Source organism: Athene noctua, chromosome 1 (assembly GCF_965140245.1).
Source record: "Athene noctua chromosome 1, bAthNoc1.hap1.1, whole genome shotgun sequence".
NCBI lineage: Eukaryota > Metazoa > Chordata > Aves > Strigiformes > Strigidae > Athene > Athene noctua.
This window is the reverse complement of record NC_134037.1, coordinates 35098230-35121433: the sequence shown is the minus strand read 5'-3', so window position 1 is coordinate 35121433 and position 23204 is coordinate 35098230. Positions and strand designations below refer to the sequence as shown.

The window sequence follows — 23204 nt, the reverse complement described above, 5'->3', positions numbered from 1 at the left end:
AAACATATTAAGTATTTCCAAAGTAATACAGGACCTGTTATTGTGCTAAGAAATGAGAGAATCTTTTAAAAAGGTCTTTCATTAACTACCAGTAACAAACTTTGGAAACAGGTTAATCTTCAACAATAAAAAATATAAATACCTACCCTTAAGCCTTTAAAAATCATGACATATTACAATTTATATACTGTGCATTTCAATTTCTCTATAAGGACAGTCTTCACTGCCTGTGTCAAATGAAGCAAAAATAAAAGCAAGGAATGAGTCACTGCCTCCTGAGGATGTTAGGGGAGACAGAAAGGAAAACATGATGTGGAAGTTATTTAGATAACTTTCTTTTTTCAGCTTGCCATTTCTGGAATTTAAATAGCATGGTCATTATATTGTTTTTAGGTCTTATAAAAAGGTGATAATCTTGAAGTATAGTTTCTAAAAAAAAAGAACCATAGGGTAAGTTTACACTCATACCCCATCATATGCAGCAGTCAAAACTTCACAATCACTATCTGATGCCACAAATAACTTTTTTAATTGACCATGACTTTATATTTATCAGATTCAGTCAGGAGCAATCAGCTGCTGGCTTTGCTCCCTTCTGAGGAGATCTAAGCCAAATGATCAGATCTGAGTTTGTTAATAAGCCAAGGAAAACTATCCTAATAGAAGTCCTATCTACCAAAACACATGGTTTCAATTTCTCTTTATGTTCAGAGATTGTCAGCCCTTTTTTTCCAAATAGCATATACTTTTCTAAGACAGGACTCCACAGAGTATTCCACTGGCTTTCAAACCATTTTGGCACTCTTTAAAACATGAATATTTGCTAACGACAGACAATGAATGCCTGCTGACCTAAGTTTAGGTTTCTACCATGTTGTTTAGCTGAAACTGTTTTAAATATTTTGTATATTTATTACATAATCTTAAGTCAGGGGGGAACAGGAACTGGAACATTTAAAATTTATACAACTCAGTGAAAACAGAGTTTCTTCTTTAATTTTGACTGTATTTTGAGGTTACCAACTGTTACAATCTAACATGTTGTTTTTCCCTAAAAGAAAAATTGATTTCTTTAAACAGAAGTGGCTTTATTTACAAAAGCCTCCCCAGCATTAAAAGGAACAAGATGTGGCCAGCTTCACAACAGTTATAACTTAATGGCAAAACCAGACAGGGTTATATGCTAAATATGTAACATGATTTAAATCTAATTTACACGGTAATGAATCTATCACATTTTGAAGAGACAAAATAGGTTCAATATGGTTGAGAATCCTGAATAAGAACATGTAAAGTGCCTGTATCACAATTTTAGAGGACTTAAGCAGCTTTTTCACTTTTCATAGTCATTAGAAGATCAAACAAGTTAAAAAAAGAATCACCAAGATCATTAAACATAAGATCATCATAGTTAGAATTCTGACTTCACAGAAGTGGCTCCAGTTAATCTTAATGAAAACGAGATTCAAATGGAGATTCGGGTGAAATGACACTACTGATAGTTCTAACCAGATAAACACCTTTTGCTTAGCTTATCCAGTTCTTTTTTGACCAGTCAAGCCTTTTTACATTGTTTCTTTCATCTAAGATGCTGTCTATAAGGCTCACATTCTGCCTTCTGCTCTCAGCAACAGGCATGGAAACAGAAAAACACCAACCAGACATTCAGAAGTCGGACATATGCAAAATCAAACTGGACACAGTTCTGTGCAACCTGCTCTAACCAACCCTGGTTAAGCAATGAGGTTGGACTAGAGATCTCAAGAGGTCCCTTCCCACCTCAACCATTCTATGATCCTGTGATATACTGCAACAAATTCAGGTAAGATGAATTCCTTGGTCTTAAGACCCAGTGTAGCAGTCCAGAGTTGCAAGTCAGTCAGTCAAAGAGCTGTTAGAGACCTTACAATGTAGATGTTTAGGATAACCAAGATATCTGCACAAAACTGGCTGGCAGAACCTACAGGACCCTGCACCCTTATGGAGCCACTTCTGCTGGTAAGGCATATATCTCAGGATATCTTAGATGCCTCTAGAAATAAATATTAATGTGTCTTGCATTCTACCCCCACTTAACTGATGCGTGCTCTGCAGAGACCGTAAGTTTTCAGACTTATGCTGCAAGTCTCTGAATTTCTAAATAGTCTGAATTTCTAAAATTTCTCTGATTTCTAAAATAGTAATTCGGATTGGGAGATACCACTGGGGGTCAGTTAGTTCCAACCCCTTCTCAAAATAGGGCCAACATCAAATAGTAGACCAGGTTGCTCAGGGATTTGAGCAGATGAGATCTGGGTATCTCAAACAAAGGATATGCAACATCTCCTCTGGGCAACCTCTTCCAAGCCTTTATATGCTCTAGATACAAGAAAAAAAAAAAAAAAAATCACAAACAGGATCTCCCTCGTTCCAGCTTGTGCACATTGCTTCTTGTGTGATCAGTGTGCAGCTCTGAGAACAGTCCGGCTCTGGGTTTTCTATGGACTCCCATTAGCCAGGTAAAAACAAGAATTAGACTGTACCATAGTCTTTTCTTTGCCAGTCTGAACAAATCCAGTTCTCTCAGCTTCTTATAGGCCATATCCTCCAGACCCTTAATCAACTTGCTTTCCCTCCGCCCAACCTCGTCCAGCTTGTCATCATCTCACTTGCACTAGAGGAACCCAAAGTGAACACAGTACTCCAGATACAGCGTCATAAGCACTGAACAGAAAGCAACAACCACCTCTCCTGACCTGCTGGTGACAATCCTGCTAATACAGCCCTGTACATGATTGATGTTTGCTGCAGGGGCACTTTGCTGACTCATGTTCAACTTACTGTCCTGTGGAACCTCCAGACTCTTTTCTACCAAGCTGCTTTCTAGATGATCAGCTCCCAGTGCTTACTGTTGCACTGGGTTATTCTGTTCTTTATGCAAGACTTCCTGTTCGTCTTTGTTAAAATTTATAACGTTTGTACAATTACTCAAAGATTTATCAATTAGCCAAATTTTGGAGGCTTTTCATAAAGACAAAAAAGCATGCTTCCCTAGCAGCAAGGACTCATGCATGCTTTTTTTGTGTGTGTTTTATTCCCTTACAATAGGATGAATAGACTTTCATTAATCTAAAACACGCACAAAACAATGGGTTTTTTTCCTGTGAAATTATTTTAGCTCTAAAAATATTTTTAGAAATTAAAAATAGCCTTGACAATCTAGATCAGACATTGAAAATGTATTTCAATCCAAATAGTTCAAGATTAGTGGAGAGAAATTATTTTCTGTAATTATAATCTGCAGTTAAAACATATAAAAAACTACAATAATTGGTCCTATCGACACCATATATATTGACTTGGTAAAAAACAAATTTCAAAACCAAAGTAGGATAATTTTAGAGACTCATCATCTTTCTACTTCTTTATTATTATTTGCTTCATGCAAATATCCTAAATTCATACAAGTTGTCACTGGAGCTTCTAGATTCCTAAGAAGGCATTGCATGGATTTTGGTTTGTTAAGACAACACTTGGAAACTAGTTGCTTAGAGCCATGGTAAAAATATAAACCGCTAAGAAATAACTTTGAAAACCAACTGTTGTGCACAATTCTCGCTTCATTTAGAAGCTTGAAAAGTGCCAACAGCACAGCCACTTATTTGTAAGTGCAATCTATACATATTATATAAATGCAATATTTTAAGATTATTTTCTTGGGTTGTTTTCCATTTTTATTTGTAACAATTCACATTGAAAGAAGCACTAATAAAGTCCATTGTATACACAGCGCATCATCCTCTAGGTGACACTGTAGTGCACATAGAGTACCTGAAGTGAGTTTTGTTTGCCACAATGAAACAGACGTTTTCATTGCTTCTATTGAGTGTAACAAGCAGCTAATGAGCTAGCAAGCAAAAATATTACCGGTGACATTCAGTCCTGACAACAGCACTGATGTATTTTGCTCATGCCTCCAAGCAATTAGAGTTAATAATAAATTAGAAATATAGACAACTGTGGCATGCCATACATTACAGTTTGTATTTAAAAAAATACTAGCATATCACATGACCAATGTTAATATAAATTAACAGCTGCACTACAAAAAGGCATAATTAAAAGACAATATATTTTATATGCAATTGATCGATTTACCTGCTCTGAGATGTCCCACCACATCAGCCAAGCTACCTTTCTTCACTTTGGTAATGAAGGCACCGAGTCGTCCTAATTCTGTCATTTTTCCTCCAACAACCTGGTTAATCATAAATTTTTGAGTTTCCAAGTCACAAACATCAGATCAAACATAAACATACACACGATTGGTTTTCACATTATTTTAAAAATTAAATTTAAAATCTGCATAAGCAAACCTACTGTCAATTTGGGCTTTACAGAGGCTTAAAGACAAAGTGAAAGATATAAAAAGGCCAGATCTACTTGAAAAGAAGCTGACACAGAATGAATAAAATTGATATTCTTTTTAATGTGTTTGACTAGGCAATCTTATGCTGTTTGCTAGTATCTATGTTTGTTGCAGAAAGAAAACAGACTTTTTGCCACGTTATCTGTCATGTGCTTAAGTTTAAATTGCAAGTGCACGTAAAATCAAACATACAAAAATCCCAAAATGCAGTTGGTACAACTAAAAACTTAGCAAATACACTACTATGAAACATGTGCAAACAATTCATAAGAATTTTGCTACTGCTAAAATCCAGGCCCTCTCATTCAAGGACATGACAAGACAAAACAGCAACTTCTGGCTTTTGTTAAACAAAACTGAAGAGAGGTATTTTTGAAGATGACTGCATGATATGGAGACCAGGAAAATCAGGAAAAAAAAAGATGCCTTCAAGAGATTAGATTTTTAATAAAATATAAACCAATAAAATGTAGTCTTGCTGACATGCTATTCTCTTTAGCCAACTTATTCCCTCCAGCAGGTTTTTTTTTGTCAGGAATATCATGGGAGGAGGTTTATAATAAAACAAAACAGTGGAATGCTGGTTCATTAGGTATTATTTCCCCATGTTGCAATCACATTAACTAGTAGGAGCTTTGATACAGATATATACCCAAGAAGATCCCAAAGCCTACCTGCCAACAAGGTTGTCACAAGGCAATGTCACAAGACAATTTATCAGTAGGGGCCTTAGTTCATATCATACAAAACTGAAAGTTGAAAAATTGAAGAGAAACTCTCCAATCTACCTTTCTCACTAGGACCAACCTTTTTTCTCACATATTAAAAAAATTGCTTGCTGCCAGCAGAAATCAGTCTTGTGCTACAGACTACTAGACATTTCTTAGAAACTGTTCTCATCTTCTGTATTTCCATGCTCCACTATCTCACTTTAAGGTGGATAAATGGCTCTTATCTAGGACATGCCATTACCAAGTTCACAAGGTTCTTTCCTGATTTAATTCCCACCATGACTAGAACTAACAACATCTCTGACACATGTGAGGGACTGAACTATCAGACAACAACACGCAAGGAGTGGTTTAGTGTCAGAGCCCTGTGAAGTAGACTCAGTCCTAAGTGGATGGGAATGTTTCGTATTTTGCATTGTTTCTGTCATTCTCAGTAGGTAGAGGAAGACACCCAAATTAAAGTATCTCAGTTATCTTTGGAGTTCATGAAAAGAGAAATTCTTGAACTGGCACACTATACTCCCCACCAGCTTCAGAAGTAGCACCCTCTTTTACCTGTTCTGGCAATTTAGGTACACGAACCTAAAAATCTGCTACAAATGACTAATTTAGGGATTTAAATCAACTGGACAATGTTGCCAATGTCTTAATTTTGGGGCACCAGATTGACTAGAATCACATTTAATATAATCTCTACTACGCTTTAAGAAGTTTTTTTGCCAATTTTTTGTGTAAAAGTATAGTGTCATTCTACAAAATTTCTGTTTCCAAACGGTTGTGTGGATTTTAAACACTGAGTTTGTAAATGTTTGCATCCAGATGACATTTATGTGTGTGGATTATGAGATTAATTACTTGACTGAATCACAGAATCATTCAAGTTGGAAAAGACCCCTGGGATCACCGAGTCCAACCACTAGCCCTACTCTGAAATGCAAACAGTAGAGCTAGAAAAGGCCGGATTCCACTAGCGCATTGCAACATGCAGTAGATGTCTTGCAGACAGGAAGCTGAATAAACATAAACTTTTTAATCAAAACAGTTCAGTTCCTTTGCTACGGATGGGTGGAAGACTGCACAGAAGGATTAAATACATTTATATTCATAATTTATCTGTATAGCTATCCTAAAATGAGGAATATATTTTTGTCAAATGACCATATAATTGTAGAGTCCTCTGATTAATGTGCTAGACCTCTAGGTCTAAGGTCAGTGAAGTTTCTTTCATTTAGCACGTAAACCATTAACACTTACTTTTAGCCCCAGTAATGCACCTGATTCTTTTGGCATGGTTGTTCTCTTGTTAAGAATAACACGCCCAATTAATCGATCTCCCTCCTTAGAAGGCTGCCACGTTACGGGATGCTGTTAAAAAAACGAGCAATAGAATTAAAGAAGCATAATCACGTTCTTGTATTTCTGGATCATTATGTCATGGTAGACACAAACAACCTTCAGATGTGTTACATACTGTACTCAAGCTTTCTATTATTGTATCTTTTGGATTCTGGCTTCATTAAATATTTACTTTAAATATTTATAAATATTTTATGCCCACTATCTCTGCAGGTAGAATTATAACACAATTCAAAGTTCAATACAATTAAACATTTAAAACATACCTTAGGTAATAAAATAAAGCATTTACTTTTAAATTCCGTGACCCTAAAAAGTGCATTCATAAATTCTGTTCTTTAGAATAATATAAATATTATACAGCTCTACCATATGGGCTCACTATATAATAAAAATCCAAATGATCCTTTCCCACTCCAAGTCAATAGAAGTCGTCACTAATCTCTCTCAGAGCAGCATCACACTCACAGCTGCTTTTGTAGTGTGTAGTGAAAACTAGTATCATGTCTCTAAAGAAATAAAATCAAGTTAAAATTCAGGCAATTTTACTAGTATACATTTTGATGAAAACTTCTTTCTGCTTTCAATTTCCATGATCCACTAAACCAAAATGTCATACAATTTCTATAGAATATCTTTTTATAACAAAATATCTATGCTGAACTGAAATAATCAGAAAACATTTTAATTCATACTCGTGAACCTCTTTTTTCCTGTTCCTTACCGAACTAATAGGGGATGTCTCCCTGCTGTGCCACGTGGCAGGATCCAGCCAGTAATAATCCAAGTCACCTGGAAGAATATGAATAGAAAGAAATGTGTAATCTCTCAAACAGAGAAAGAAACATGAATGATTATTTCTGCATGCATGAATTTTAATGTGCATTAGTTTGATGAAGCAAATACAAAACCAGTATTACGATTCAAATTAACTTATATGAACCTGAAAACAATATAGCCTAATAATATAAAAACAAAAACATGTAATAATGCATTTATCTGGACTTCTGCTTTTTCAGAAAGTGCACCTCAGAATGGGTTGTGCACTCCAGATGTTTTTTACTTTCCCCAGTCATCTTCCAAGAATGGACCCAATGCACCCCATTCACAGCCCTCCTCCCCATCTCCATAACAAACACATAGGACTACAGCTAATGATGACATAAGAGAGAATACTCCACAAAATAGGCACTTAGCTATAGTTAAGGACAGAACAGTCAACCACACTCAAGAATCTATGAAGCAGTTATCAGTACTGTGACAAGGAGTACCGTATAGACAGAGAGGCACAGGAACCGGTAAAGCCACACAAATAGATCAAGTAGTACTGACAGCAGATATGGGGTTGCAATCTTTCATTTCACTTGGGACAAAGTTATATACTATGTACCCCAAGAATAAACCCACTAATTACAGTGGCCTATTAGGCCAAGGAGGGGAACTACAGGTAGGGTTTGGGAGAAAAGGCAGCAGAGAGTATATATGAATTTATGAAAAGCTGAGGAAACCACAGGTTGACATAATATATTACAGCTGTAGAAGGCTGAGTTGGTAGCAAAAAACTACCAAGTTCACTGGCGGTTGTCTGTGATAAAGGACTGATGTAACTGCACTCCAAGAATGGAAAAGGACAAGGCAGGAATTGCAAGAGGAAAAAATGTAATTCAGAGTGCAATTTTCTTTAAAAAGAGGAAGGTTGCAGGTTATATTGGGAAGGACATAGGAGAATGATGCAGGCTAGAATAGATGCAAAATAAGGGTAAATGTGAGATTGATATAGTAGAAACAAGTCTGAAGGATTTCTGTGACAGCACTTGTTTTAAACAGAATATACCTGTGAGCTCCGAACCTTGGTGTTATTTCATCCCTTTGGGCATAGCCACAGCGTATTAACAAAAGCGCAACGGTGTCATTAGAAATGAGAACAACTCTTTCTAATGCTTTCTTTCAATAGCAATAGTATATAAAAGTATACAAAAGTACTTGATCTGAAGGAACCAAGAGATATTTTTCAATTTTATATGAGAAAAAGTAGATGATTCTGCCATTTAGCTTACAATGCCTTTAAACACATGAACAAAGAAAACCCACACCAAAACAAAATATAAACTATCACTTCAGAGATTGGTTTTAGACCCTGAAGGAAATAAAGTCACCTCTCACTGAGGTTTATATCCATACCTGTACTTCAGGCATTTTTCACACTTACTTTGGGAGAGAACCTTGGTCATTTGAAATATGTTAGTTTGATAATACTGCTTTTTTTAATTCATAAGTGATTTTTTTTTCAGGTCTTTAAATTATTACATTGCAGAGTTAGGTTTTTGTTATAGAACAACTACTCACGCATTTTTCTAACAATATTGCTACAAAGTTTTTAGTGATCATTTAAAAGTCACTGGGTAAAAATCCTACTTTATCATTAAAGTCAGATACTTACTGTCAATAACCTCTGCACTTTTCATATGCTCTATGTCCTCGGAAAACATATTTTACTTATTATATACACTTCAGACAATACATCTTCACTATCATATTTTATAAAACACATCTCTGTAATATTACTGTTAGATCACTACTCTTAGTAGCACACAGGCATTCAATAGAAGCCCAAATAAAATTTGCTTCTATCAAGATAAAAAACACATTTGCATGAAGCTTATTATTTTTTATTTTTTTCCACAAATATTTAGATGCTGATTATGAAACACAAGTTATACCACTCTTTATAATCTGTACAACCTTTAAGAGCTTACAACTACATGATCATATTCACAAGTTTATTTTTAAATAGCTTATTATTATCATAAGCATAACCACATGAGGTAGTTTGCGGTTGCATTAGCTACTGTCATTCTGCAATTTGGAGACCTTAACTTCACATTAAAGATCTTTTAGTTTTATATTTAGTATCATTCCTTGCACCTTTATAGACTTCCAAATTGCAACAAGAACAACAACAAGTCCATGAACCAGACTGACTGCCACCCCAAGTGCTGGCAGTAAGCTGGGACCAGCGGCACAGAGCTCTACAATTTTCAGTAATGGACTCAACAGTAACCCCAAAAAGCAATTCTCCCCTGTGTGAGCTGGCTTGCCACAACAACACATGACTTCCACGTTTCACAGCTATTTGCTCAGCAATAGAGAAATATTCAGGCAGGAATAAATATCAGCTCTGGCATGCAGGTGTGTGTGTCCAAGGGTTCAAAAACATTTCTGCTCTTGTCCCCATTACTCCCTGCTCTCTTCCTTTCCCAGCTTCAACTTCTGGATCCCCGATTCCTTGCTGCTCTTCCTCTTCATTATTGCATATCCATGACCCCTTGATTTATGCATCCAGAATTCTTCCCTACCAAGTTCCTGCTGTAGCAAGATCCTCTCATATGTCTTTTGTCTTAGCTAATATGCTAACTGTCCCGTCCTCACCAACTACCTACCCATTTCTGCCTTTCTTCCCCATCCATTTTGTTGCCATTGTCCATCTTCTATCTCCTTCTGCTTCTTGGCTTTGGTGCCCTTCCTTCAGGTTGTGTATTTTAATCCCTCTTTCCCCCTGATACTAAACTACTTCCTCGCCACCCCCTCCTCCCCACACCTAAATATTTAGCTTTTTGTCCCTTCCACCCCTCCTGTCCGTCCTGCACTTTGCTAAGTCACAAGCCATCAGCTACATCCACCACGGCTGGCCACAGTCATGGTCCTTTCACCCTCTGCTCTCAGGAACTGAGAGCAGGAAAGAACTGCACTGCAAATGGCTCTGCTGACCTGGAGCATGGACGATATGCTGGGAAAGCAGAAAGGAAGCTATCAAATAAAAAAATCTTGACTGAAAGTGATAGTTCTACAATTTGCTGAATATTTTAAAAGCTGAAAAAATGCATGAATTGGGGAGAAAAAAGTCCACATTCTTGAAAAGTTACTTAATTTTTAAATTCCCATTAAAATTCAGTACAAAATAGACTGCTGGCATGCAAAATTTTGGTTGAAGATACAACTGTAAGAAGGGTTTTACAATGGAAAATATCAGTTAAACTATATTGATGCACACTCATAGAACAGAACATACAAATTAAAACATAAAGGAACAAAATCCCCAAATGAGCTTAAAAAACATTTTATGCCAACAACACTGACACTAGGGTCTTGACATCTGCAGTTCAGTACTCCGTCACAGCTATACTTTTAAAAATAATTTCTCCTCAATCACCTTATATCATTGCTGCTTCTTTATTTAATACCTATTTATTGATATTCTTGCACTGCCATACCCCAGAAACAACTATTTTTTTAATTACACAAAATATTTCCACTGAACTAGTATTAGAGACATCCAGGAAGAGGTAAATAACATGCAAAAACTTACATTCTAAGAGCATAGTTTCAGAATTTCAAATTTTCTCAAAAATACCTCACCAAACTCTAAACAAAAAACCCTATACACAGCGTATTCCTTCACTGGTAAAAGTCACTAAAATTAACTAGTAAAATAAGACAAATTTAAGACATTATGGAGAAGAAAAAACAACTTTTCTAAAGAGCAAATAACTGATTTACAGGCTTAAACTGTTTTAAACACTTTTAAAACAATGCTTTAAATTTAAAAACATGAAAAACTTAAAAATAGTAAGCCTCTATGAAAATATACATATACTCTACCATTATTTTTGTACATTACTGATATGTTTCCGAAACATATAAAAATATATTTCAACTTAAAGCATATTATTAAAAATGCATTTGCAGTTAAAATGCATGATTTACTTAAGATCAATAGAGTGAAAGAAGTATATATTTATAAAACCTTTTTCCCTGAGGAAATAATTCAAAAGTTGTGTCATTCCAGCAATGAAATATTTTTCCTATTACCATGCTGCTGCTTGATTACTTTTGGACACAGATGGGTATAATCACAACTCTACAAGACACAGATGTGTTGTTTTTTTCTGTGATGAGTCTCTTGCAGTCTTCAATCAAATTTCAAGACAGGGAGTGAAACTCTTAATAAATTGCCATTGTTTTTATATCCACAACATGTATGCCTTCAAAATAAAGGGAAAGAAAAATTCACGCCACCGAAAAAACATTCCAAAAAACATTTTCTTTAAAATACTTCATTTTCAGCAGCTCTACCCATACCAGAAGCTAATGCTGGGATACTGTAATTGCAAGTGAGATCCTGCAAAGCTGAGGAATGATGGAAATGACATGCTTGTCTCTCCTGCAAAGCCAAAACAAGCACAAAATATGAGAAAGTTTGCTATCGTGTATGACCAGTCATGCTCATTTCCAAAGAGTCTTGAATACCACAGATAAAATATCCCAAGTTGTTTCCCCAAATCCATACAGACTGTATTTGGAGACTACTGATATCCATCAAAGAACGCACTTCTGGTGTTCTACTCAAAAACAGATGCACTAGATTTGCAGCAGTTACTTAAGACAAGAAGCAGACAGTCTAATGATAAGAGTCAGTTAGCCCATGTTAGGCACTTAATTGAGCCTAACATGTAGCTGCTAATTAATAAAGCAGTTCTATCATGTAACTAGGAAACTTACACAATTCCTTTCAGAGGCTGCATCTAAAATTACTGCTTAAACTGGCTTCCTATACAGTCAGACTAGATCTCTCTAATTAACACACACAACAGCCATTAATGCATTTACCTCTGTTAATTCTTAAGAGTCAAATATAGTCTTCATTAAACAGACAACAAAGCTTATCATCAAAGACCTGGAACAACCTCTGTTATGTCTTCCACAATTCCCACGGAACTGGGTCAGCATCTCATGGAAATGATCAGTTGTTTTCCAAGGTAAAAAAAAAAAAAAAATAAAATCAATAGAAGCCACGTATCAACCTACAGAAAGTTACAACAAACATAAAGAAATTCCATGTATCAACTTGATTGCCTTCCTCCTTCATAGCCTGAGTTTTCATGCATTAGAAGACCTCTCTGTAGCACACTGTTATTGCCATCGAAAACATCTGGCAGCTGTTACAGATGTGATAGGTCATACTGCTAACCAAGAAATCACTCCTGCGCCCAAGAAAAGAAAAAAAGCTAATCATTTTATCATGTCAGAAAAATAATTCAGTGTATAAACAATGTATGTTTAAATCACTCAAGTCAAGCTGCTAACTAACCACATCAAGAGAAAACACATGAGTATCCTGGCTTGACAGACAGCCCTCGCATCTAAGTGGCAAGCATAGAATTCAAAAGCTGCCTACTCCTATTTATAGAGAAAGCTTCACAGAAATGCTCATTATCTCCTTGCTCTCAAATCAACCCACTTCAGATGCCTACAGTTAAGAACTTAAATCCTTGAAGAATGAGGTCTGTGTTTTACCATTTATGCAGTTCAACAACAGGCTGGCTCATGCAGTATGTGGTAAGAATGTACCACATGACTGTGAGGTTTGGGTTTTATTTTGTATAGAAAATATATAATTTTATTGGATTTCAGTTCCCTGCTGACACATGTCCTAAGCATTAAATGCTAACATACTGTAAGACTCCAAAGATCAAATAAAGCCTAGTACTCCATATAAGTGACAGTTTATGTATGTAACACTAGTATTTGGGGTACAGACCTGGCACACAGGACTGTGATCCCTACAGCTCCCAAAGCGAGAGCCAGTCTCTCAGATCGTTCCCTCAATTCAATAGTTATTTAGATATTTTAACCTAATTATGAGATACAAAATTGCTTTACTGTATCTTAATTAAATTACTGAGTAAGAGAAAAGGGTCTATGGAGCTTTACCAAGCACTAGGCTTTCAGATCTAAATAACTGACAACCTGGGCTTATCCCAGCACATACTGAAAATAAATATTTCTTATTTTTGTGTTTAGACCTTAAGGATATTTCATACTCTTTCTCACATAAAATGAACACTTCGGCGCTTTATTTTGAAACAAATCACTTAGTTTAAAAAGCTTTTTTAAAGTGGTAGTTCCATTGTGAGCACAACACAGGTTGCAATGCTAATTAGTATCTGCAAACAAGAACTCCAGAAATAACTAGGCAAGGAAGCAGTGAACTCATGAAATACTATTCTGATTGTTAAGGACACAAATATTAAACTAAATCTTGTGAAAAAGAAAATCCATTTGAATTCTCCCCCAGTTACTACTGCAAAGTTGTTTCTTTACAAGAGTTTGCAAATTCACAATTATTTTTAATTTTGCAAATGAATGATTTATCTGTGGTTGATGACTAATAATTCTTTCAATATATTTTTCTTATCTGGGTGCATGTGGATTTTATGGGGACTGTTTAAAACACAACATGAGTTTCTTATCCAGGTATTTATTTAGCAAAGACTTTTTAATGTTATTTAATGGATTGTGATTTTTTTTTTTTTTTTAATTAGGAGTACAGTTTAGACATACACTCTTTCATAAGAAGTACTGCATTTGTGTTCATTGATGGCTCATGAAGGTTTTTTGAAAGGTCTACTTGCAAAAGACCTTCAAACACAAAAACAAGCAGGCCCATTTGTATGTTTTACGAGGTGGACCTCCGATCTTAATTATCTCAGTGTTGTTAGAAGGCTTTATAGATTACTGAAAACAAAGATTACTAATCTTGCCAATGGAACCTTGAAGCCAAGAATCACAACCTATCTAGTCAAGTAACAAACTGAGAATTTCTAAAACTTTTAGTATGGACACAAAGAACGTAACAACGAAGCTGTTCTAAGTTTCCTGAATCGCTAGGGAGCCTGATCATGAGGTTCCCTGAACCCACATTATTCAGTTCCTTCGCTCAGACACTGAGAGTGTTGAAGAGTTCACCAACCCTTTCTAGGTAGATGTTTATTTTTATCTCAGAGACTGTCTAAAATGTTATTCTGAGGATGTGTAAGGCTTACTGTAAGCATGTGAGTCCAAGAATATACATGATTCACAACAGGATGGCCCTCAGAAGCGTATTCTGTAAGGTCTTCAGAAAGTGTTTTGAAGGCTAAAGAACCCGGAGAAAGTTAGAGATCTAAGCAAAAAGCATGAACTTTCTTTAATTTGATAAGTTCCTTTAAAAACTTCATTAAAAATATTTACTTGAGAATGCCAGAAAAAGTGGTCAGCACTACCAAGAACTTCAAATCAGCAAGTCAATATTTTAATTGACTTTTGATATTTTGGTATCTAAAGATTTAAGAAAAAATTTGCTGTCTCACAGATAGCTCTGACCGCTAATTTTGCTGACTTTGATTACTCTCTTGATTGGAAGCTAATTCTGTAGATAGATGGAAGGAGATGTCCTTTTTGAAATTTAAAGCTTCTCTGAATAAATTTATTAATGCTATTTAATTCCAAATCAGTACTGAAACTAACTTGTGTTAACAGTTTTATCTGAGTTCCTGTTTCATATAATTAACACTATTTTAGCTCTGCCATGATCTTTTGATAACATTTTTGTTTAGTGAATGATGAAATTTGCAAAATGATAGCAAGTTATCTCAAGAAATCATATGGGCTTGTAATTTTGGAAACATGGGTACACAGCAGCAATCCTGTACATTGAAAACCTGATCAGCTCTTAACAACTCTTCTGCTGTTCTGAAGGAATTCCCAGCATTTCAAGTATGCCATGCTGTTCTTCAGCCTAATACAATTTTTCTTTCCTGTGGTTTCTTTTCATCTGGTTTGATTGCCTTTTACGGAGAGGTGGGAGAAGGTATTTTAAAAAGCCCACGTAGACAAAATAGCTTTCAGCTGGTTTATGTGTTGGGTTTTGGTGTGGTTTTTGTTTGTTTGGTTTTTTTTTTTCCCTGTGGCCATTTAAAACCCATTGAGTAGGTGTTAATTGCAAAAGAAGGTAATGTTTTCATTTTGGTCTCTTTTGGTATTTTCCCCTTAATTTTTATTGAATATTTTTATCTTAATATTTGTTAAACACTGATTTATGAACAAAGTATAATTCAAAATCAAAGGTGAAAACAGATTCTCCTCAATCCTCAGAGTGTTTCTACACTGCCAATAGATAGGAATGATAACAAGCGTAAGCAAACCAGAAAAAAAGCGCGTAACGCTGTAAAAGAGCTGCACATGCTTTAGAAGTCCCATGGGTACAATATCCAGTGAGGTATCAGTGCCCTGGTAGCACCCACTGCAGATAAGGTGACCAAAATGAGCTTACTTGAGCATACATTTTCTGCTACTGTGCAGAAAGAAGAAAGGCATTTCTGCTCAGCTATAGGAGGCAATACACCGTGTTTATAAACACGCTGATAGAAATACCAACGGGGAAAAAGGCTTCTCCTCTCCACAGGACCAAAGGAATTGGGAAGAGAGAGAGAGTCAGTGAGCTTTTCTGTTGATTGTCCAATATACACACACGGAGTCAATCATGGAGACCTACACAAGTCACTTGAGAAATAACAAGATTATGTTTCATAATAAAAGTTATGATTTCATTTTCATTAAAAATGGGGGAGATAATTAATCTCAAATATTACAATGAGAAAGAAATTGAGGAGGAAAAAAAGAGTTCCTGGTTGTCCTGAGCTTCAGGACTGTAGAAGGAAATACAGCAGATGAAATTCTCTGGATCATGATTAAAGAGAAAAGCACTTCAGCAGTACCCTTATGGGGATCTACTCCAGAGCACCAAATTAGGAAGATAAGCATGCTAATGGTTATTTTTTTATAAACATTCATCAGATTCCTCCATTATGCTGCATTTGAAGATAATAAGAGGTTTTAAAGGCTTTCATTTCTCCAGTTCATATAGGAATACTGCAGGAAGAATCCTTGGAGCGCACAGTCAGAGGTCACTGACAGTAGAAAATCAACCAGCAAAAGACTTTTGGAGCTTTGCTTCCCAACAGTAGAAAGGAAAGAGTTAAGAATGTGAAAGTGAATAAATTTTGTGATCTTCAAAAAAGGAAGGAAACTGAGCAGCAGAAAAACCAAAAACCTTTCCATAAAAAAAAAAATAATCCACACTGAAACCAAACCCAAACAAGCACCCAATAAACCAAAAAACCAAACCAAACCAAAACCAAAACACTCCCATTTTAGAGAAAATAAGGGAGCAGCCATGACAGCAAAAGGAGTCCAGCAATCATGGAAGCATTTCAAGAAATAACACCAACATCAGAAGCAGAACCAGTCCAATAAAGAGGAAGGAGAAATGCAGTCAAAGAATGACCATCTAAATCCTAAGTGATTCATTTTCTAGAAGGTGAACAATCAATGGAAGGTTGCCTCTGAGCGAGTAATGTACAAGTGACAGAGTACCAGAAGGCATACAAGACAAAATTAGAAACACACAAAATGTAATGCAAACAGCAAAGCATGCAAAAACAATTAAGATCATTCTGCAAATACTTAGTCCCTAGTACTTATTATCTATCCCTAGTACCAAGTACTTGCCATTCTAGAATACTTTAGACTGGATATTAGGAAGCATCTCTTTACAGAGCGTGTTGTTAGGTGTTGGAATGGGCTGCCCAGGGAGGTGGTGGAGTCCCCATCCCTGGAGGTGTTTAAGAGTCGGGTTGACATAGCGCTGAGGGATATGGTGTAGTTGGGAACTGTCAGTGCTAGGTTAAGGATTGGACTGGATGATCCTCAAGGTCTTTTCCAACCTAGGTGATTCTGTGTTTCGGTGAATACTACGGAAAGAGTCTACTATCATTTGGCTCTACCAGGAAATTATAACAAGGTGTCTAAGTTGGGTTTTTTTAAGTAAGTTCTCCAAAAAATAAACTCAAGTAGAATTCATAGAAACAAGTTATCAATGTCCGTAGCATAAAAAAATAGATGTTATGCCAACGCAGGAAGAGGCAAGACTGTCTAGGTATAGTACACACTAGGCTTCATCCTGGAGTACTTAGAAAACTGTCTGAAGCTATCTCATCGCCAGGAACAATTATTTCTTGAGAATTAGTGGACTATGGATGAAGTTCCACGAAACTGGGAAGGGGCAAACATGGCACATATTTTTTAAAGGAGATGGAAAGGAAAGAGGGGCTAGAAATTATAGAACAGTCATATTAGTATCAGTTCCTGAAAAAATGCTAAAAAAACCCCAAATCACCTTCAAGATAGTAAGAAAAGAGACAAGACATAAAAAATCAAAGTGTCAATAACACATTAATTCAATTTCATTTCCTACCGCTACCTAACCAACACCCTGACATAACAGTGACCTTGATGACAGCTCAGTCTCTCAGGTTGTCTCCTTGTAACACACAGTTTACTTTTCAGAGTGGAATATTTAGCTTAACTGAAGTGTAGTTATAGGGGAGAGATGAGTTAAATGTAATGGCCAGAGATATACCGATGGTCTGGTTTAATAGTCCTTTATAACACTACTGTCTATTACACAAAAAAGACAAATGCTCTCAAGAGAGACCAAAACTGGACCAGGGGATACGGCGCTAGTGTGATTTTAAAATATCTTCTAGTTCTCCCAAATCCATGCAATTCCAAAGGTTGCAGATGTGCTGCTGTATGCCACTGCCCACAGCACAGCCTTGAATCTCTGCAACGCAGTATGTCACAGCTCTGTACTTCTCAGTCTCAACCCTATTTCAGCTTCTTCATCTACTTATGCCAAGATGTGTAAGAGGTTTCTGGAAGGCAGTTTACAGCTGTCTACCACAGTGAGTAGCCTGAAGAAGAAACAGGGGTTTACCTACAACTTATTAAGTGTGAGAGAGAGTGCAAGGCTTTAATCTTCAGCACTTTCTCCAGTCTTATCCTTTAAACTTCATGCAGACTAGCTGACTATTGTCTTTTCCCAACCTCAGCAGCATCTTGTTTTCCTGATATTCCTGCTGCTGTTTCAGTTCCATCTCTTTTCTGACTGCTGCCCAACCCCATTTTCTCCAACACATCTCTCCTGATTTTGCCCTCAGAATCTCCTTTAAACTCTGCTAAAAGAAATAAATTTCACACATGGATTTCTTAAAATATGTTAACCAACACAGCTGTAATATTTGAGAGGGTAAAACCTCTTTGATGACTTATTCTATCATACAGTCTTTAGGATTAATTCTTCTTGTGAAAAAACTACTTTTCAAAAATTACTTTTACAGACAGTGTTATCAACTACTTAGATATAAGATTTTGAAGATCTTTGTTATTCTCAACACACTGCATAATCCCCAAGGAACTTGTAATCATCAATCCTTCCTCTCACTTTCCTCTGTGATCCTTTAGTGATTTAGCTGAGGACCTTATTCCAAGTACAGGGGTTTATTCCCCTCTAAGGAGAGAGCTGATTGAGAAGGTGCAATGCATCAGTATGATGATGCAAGATAACATACGAATAAACCACAACTCTACATTTATTACAACCCATATATTATTATTATAGCCATAACTATATATTCTGCTAAAGAAACATATTTTTATTCTATGCACATGGGTTTGAAGATATTTTTCCAAAATAAGATGCAAAACTAAAAGAAACAGAATCACATTCCATTTTGAACTTGTTAAAGCTACTAACAATAGCACAACTCAAGGGACTGAGGACATATCAATTGTCTTCTGTCAAAGAGAAATAATACACATGGATGATTATTTTTTCCTTAAGTAAATTTCTAAATTCTTTATCCATGACTTCTCCAAAATGAAAAATAGTTATAATGCAATTGGAATATTATCATTTTTCCGAAACACAATTACAAGTTGATGTGTGTTTTCAAAATACAGATTTTTGTTTAAAAACTCATGGCACATAGCATCACTGATGTCAAATCATATTTGGCACATGAGCTTTCAAAGTATAAACATAAACGAGACACAGACTTACAAGCAAAATGGTTCCTTATTCCCTGTTTAAGCTGATTATTTGCTACAATTAATACTCCACATTCAGAGGACACGTTGTTTCCACTCAAACTGTACAGTTAAAGAAATCTGTTTATAAAAAGATACACTTAAAAAATATAAAACATAAAGATACATCTAAAACCTCAGCACTATATAGCCACTTGTTTACCTGTCCCTGAATGCAATGTATGGAGCAAAAACTGAAGAAATCCAGCAAACATAGCAGCATCAGCAAGAGAATGGTTAAAAAAGCACAACTGGCATCTAGTAGGTTGCTGAATTCCAGTCTGCAACTGTAGCAAAACCGTAATGCAAGCAAAAATCCACTTCAGTGTGAAGGAGACAATATAAAAGAAGTCCTTAAGGTCCTTGCGTCCTGATTCTAAGCCAAATTATTCTGCAGCGTCAAACATTCAACACCGGTGACACCAAACTGGGCTACGAGAGCTCTTGTCATCAAAACAAATCTCTGCAGTGTAGTGCAAGCATCGATTACTGCATTAGTTCATACACATTCGCTGCAATGACAAGGAGTTTCAGTTTCTAGAAGGAGTTAATGATTTTAGAAATCCAGAATTAACAATCCTCAGGAAACAACATGAGTAAAAATAAGCTCCTTCCTCTCTAGACAGAACAAGAAAGAAGTTTCATAGTGCTTTAAAGCCAACAGTAGACACAAGCTCAGGTATCTAAGTAATCAATACTACTGCTGCAGTTATTATTTATATTCAGCAGTGGTGCGCTGAAGAAGTTTTAATGAACTGCATAAATGAAGCAATCCTGTAAAGCAAATGTGGTTGATTGAAGTTATGTAAAACTTCCAAAGATGTAGATTTACTTCTAGCACACTGCAAACACAATGGCCCTTGAAAAATTTTTTTACAAATTAATGGGATGATTTAATACTTTTCCTACCTAAGAGATGTGAGAAAAAAATATTCTAAATAAAAGACTGGGAATAACATTTTGTATTCCAAATTACATATTCAAGGTAAAAGAGAAAAGCAGAACCTGTATACCAGCACATTTAGTAGAGCCAGATGATTAGAGAATTACAGATAATAAAATTTGCTAAAGAATTTAATCCAATTTAGTCATATCCAAACCATGTAACAATAAAACTATTTCTTTGGCAGAGACAGTCTTCCTCTGTAAGAATATATGTTTCTCTGCAGCATATCTAGACACTGCAGTACTTCAGAAATACAAAAAGATGCCTGTTTAGAAACTAAAACGTGAGAAAACAAAGCAAATGAAGAAAAGCTTGTAAGGGATAAAATAAAAATAACTAATGAGAGCTTACAGTTCCTTCATCTTTAACAATATATAGACCTATCGGTAATAATGAAACTTTTAATTAAGTTGTTTCCCTGTACTTCTGAATTACATGATCAAAACCAAGGTACTGAACAATGCCTTTCACACACTATCTCACCTGTCAACAGCAAAAGCCACGGCTGACATCCCCGGCCACTGCTAACTTTCAGTGTCCCCAGTAGCACAGTATTAGCAGAAAGACAACACAACTGTCCACATCTGCTTTTCTCACCGACATGTCCTTCTCAGGAGATAATTCTTTGGAGGAGGAAAATGTCCAGACTTCATATACTCCAAGAGACAGTGTTCATCTGGACATCTGCTGACCAGGGAACATACACTCAGCCTTCTCCTAAAGCTGGAGAACATTTCTTGCAAAAGGGACAAAAGAAAGACTATGCCAAGTGCCCATTGCTCCCACAGTGCATTCATTCTCCCACTGACCCTTCTGCACTACTCCTTGGAGGACCTCCTCCTGTTCTGCCAGGGCTGGTGTTGAGGGCTGTGCTTCACTTTCAGAACATAACCTCAACCTAGATCCTGAATGCTCACCTCGCCTTGCAGCACATACTAAACAAGGCAGAGGATTTTGCCACAGTTCAACTCAACTGATTAAAAATATTTGTCTGCTACAACCTCAGACCTTTTAAACGAGACTGCATTATATGGGGCTTGTTTTCTGGCTTTTTTCAAATATTCCTGTCATTCCCACAGCATGTGTTTATGAAAAAACTAAAAAAATGTTTTCCAAATGTACGTAGGAAGGTTGCTTGTGCCCCACAGTGGTCTTGAAGCTCTCACTGTCTTCCATTTCCCTACATGCCAGATATGCGCATCCTCCCTCTGCTCTTCCATCCCCACATTAGGCAGTCCTCAACACCAGGCTCTCCCTAGCCCTGAGATCTGCCCAAGCCCTGCCTAAGTAGCCCTGTCTAACACCGTCAGGTGGCAGAGGGGTCTGCAAGTATTTGCTGAAAAGAAAGAGAGGAGCAACAGAAGAGCATTCTGAGGTCAGAAAGGGCAGTTTGCAGACAAGGACAGTGCCATAAACTCCAGCATGCACTGCACATCCTTAAGGGTGGTTTTCATTTTTCCCAGCCCCAGTCAAATAGAACCTTTCTAGCTGCCCCAAAGGCCCCCCTGAGAGTTTCAGAATCAAATGCTGATAGTTGGTTTATTTACTTTTAGATCCATTAATAGTAGCAAGACAGTAGAAAACGAACTGGAAATCTGGTTACCATTCCATTGTGCTAGTAAAAATACATAATTAAGTCATAGCCCACTTTCAACTTTTACTTTGGATAACATTGTCTATGTAATCTCAGGAGGATTTTACCCTTGCAAAGTATTTTACTGCCACTATCCTCTGAGGCACACTATATTGTCCATCCGATACTTCGATTCTGACCACCATATTTTAGCTCCTTCATAATCTTGCTGCAAATAATCTTAATCCATGTCTGATACTCCTGCATTTATAAAACTTTCTAAAATCATTAGAAAAGAATGAGATTGAACAATCTCACACAGATATCCTACTATACCAGTTGTCAAGCTTTAAGAGGTCAAATTCCAAGCATTAAGCACTACTATTCAGTTCTATACTTGGGTGAAAAAGCAGCTTTCCTCTAAAGAAAAGTTTTACAATATTTATTTTGGAGGAAGAAAGCCAAAGAACCGAGCTTAATTCAGTAGCACAAGAAGATAAATTCAAGGAAAGACAAATATGCTTTAACTTGGGATTTAATTTAGGAAACGAGAGAAACAACAGAAAAGATCCATGTTATGGTTTACAGACCTCAAAGCCAAGTTACAGTGGAGAAAAGATTCTAATACAATTGCAGGAGTCTTAGATACAATATTAGGTATTGTACATTATTACTGTACATTTTGTCCTGTAGCCCTCTCTGATCCACTTCAAAAGGTTCTGGCCATTGTGGGAGATTCACAGTGGCTAGACAAGGCAAACACCACAGCCCTCTTCAAGGAGGGCAAGAAAAAGGACTGGGAAGGCTAACCTGACTCCTTGCAAAGGTTATGAAGCATATCCTTCTGGACTGTAGTCCTGACCACATGAAGGCCAAGCATAGATTTACCAAAGGCAAATCATGGCTCGCCAATATGATTTATGGATCTGCAGACAAGAGGAAATCAGCAGATATTTTTTAACGTAACTGTAGCAAGGCTTTCAACCAAGTTTCCCACAGTATCCTTGTAGCCAAATCGGAGAGATATGGATTGATTGGTTAACTACGAGGCAGGTGGAAAACTGACATAATCACTTTACTCATGTGATGGTTAGAGGACTGAAGTTCGGCTGGTGATAAAATGTTAGGTATGTAAAATAGTGTCAGAACAAAGACTTATGGGAGGAATCAAGGCTTTCCTTTGCTCAGCTAGCAGCACTCCAGACCACAAAATTCTCTCCTGGGATCACAGAAAACTTGGATGTAGCCTTTGGCTATGCATCCAGACTTAAACTCAGTAGAGGAGACTTGCTTCTGACAGGCTTAAATGCAGAGTCTGACTGACACTGGGCTAATTAAACACTTCAGTTCTCTGTGCACTCATGCAACATAAGTGCGTCTTCT

At 36.6% G+C, this 23204-nt stretch overlaps 1 protein-coding gene across 27 annotated transcripts in view; it reads right to left on the bottom strand.

Moving 5' to 3' along the window:
- Positions 1 to 23204, bottom strand: part of RIMS1 (regulating synaptic membrane exocytosis 1) — a 350587-nt gene that overhangs the window by 145575 nt on the left and 181808 nt on the right. For 26 of the 27 annotated variants that reach the window (XM_074895864.1, XM_074895868.1, XM_074895888.1 and 23 more), the window contains 3 exons: positions 7220 to 7287; positions 6394 to 6504; positions 4138 to 4237 (listed from right to left, as the gene is read on the bottom strand). In XM_074895864.1, the coding sequence (XP_074751965.1) occupies positions 4138 to 4237; positions 6394 to 6504; positions 7220 to 7287 (279 nt within the window). Of the gene's footprint in view, positions 1 to 4137; positions 4238 to 6393; positions 6505 to 7219; positions 7288 to 12162; positions 12273 to 23204 lie in introns of those variants that run through there. The other variant, XM_074895893.1, reaches the window with a different exon arrangement.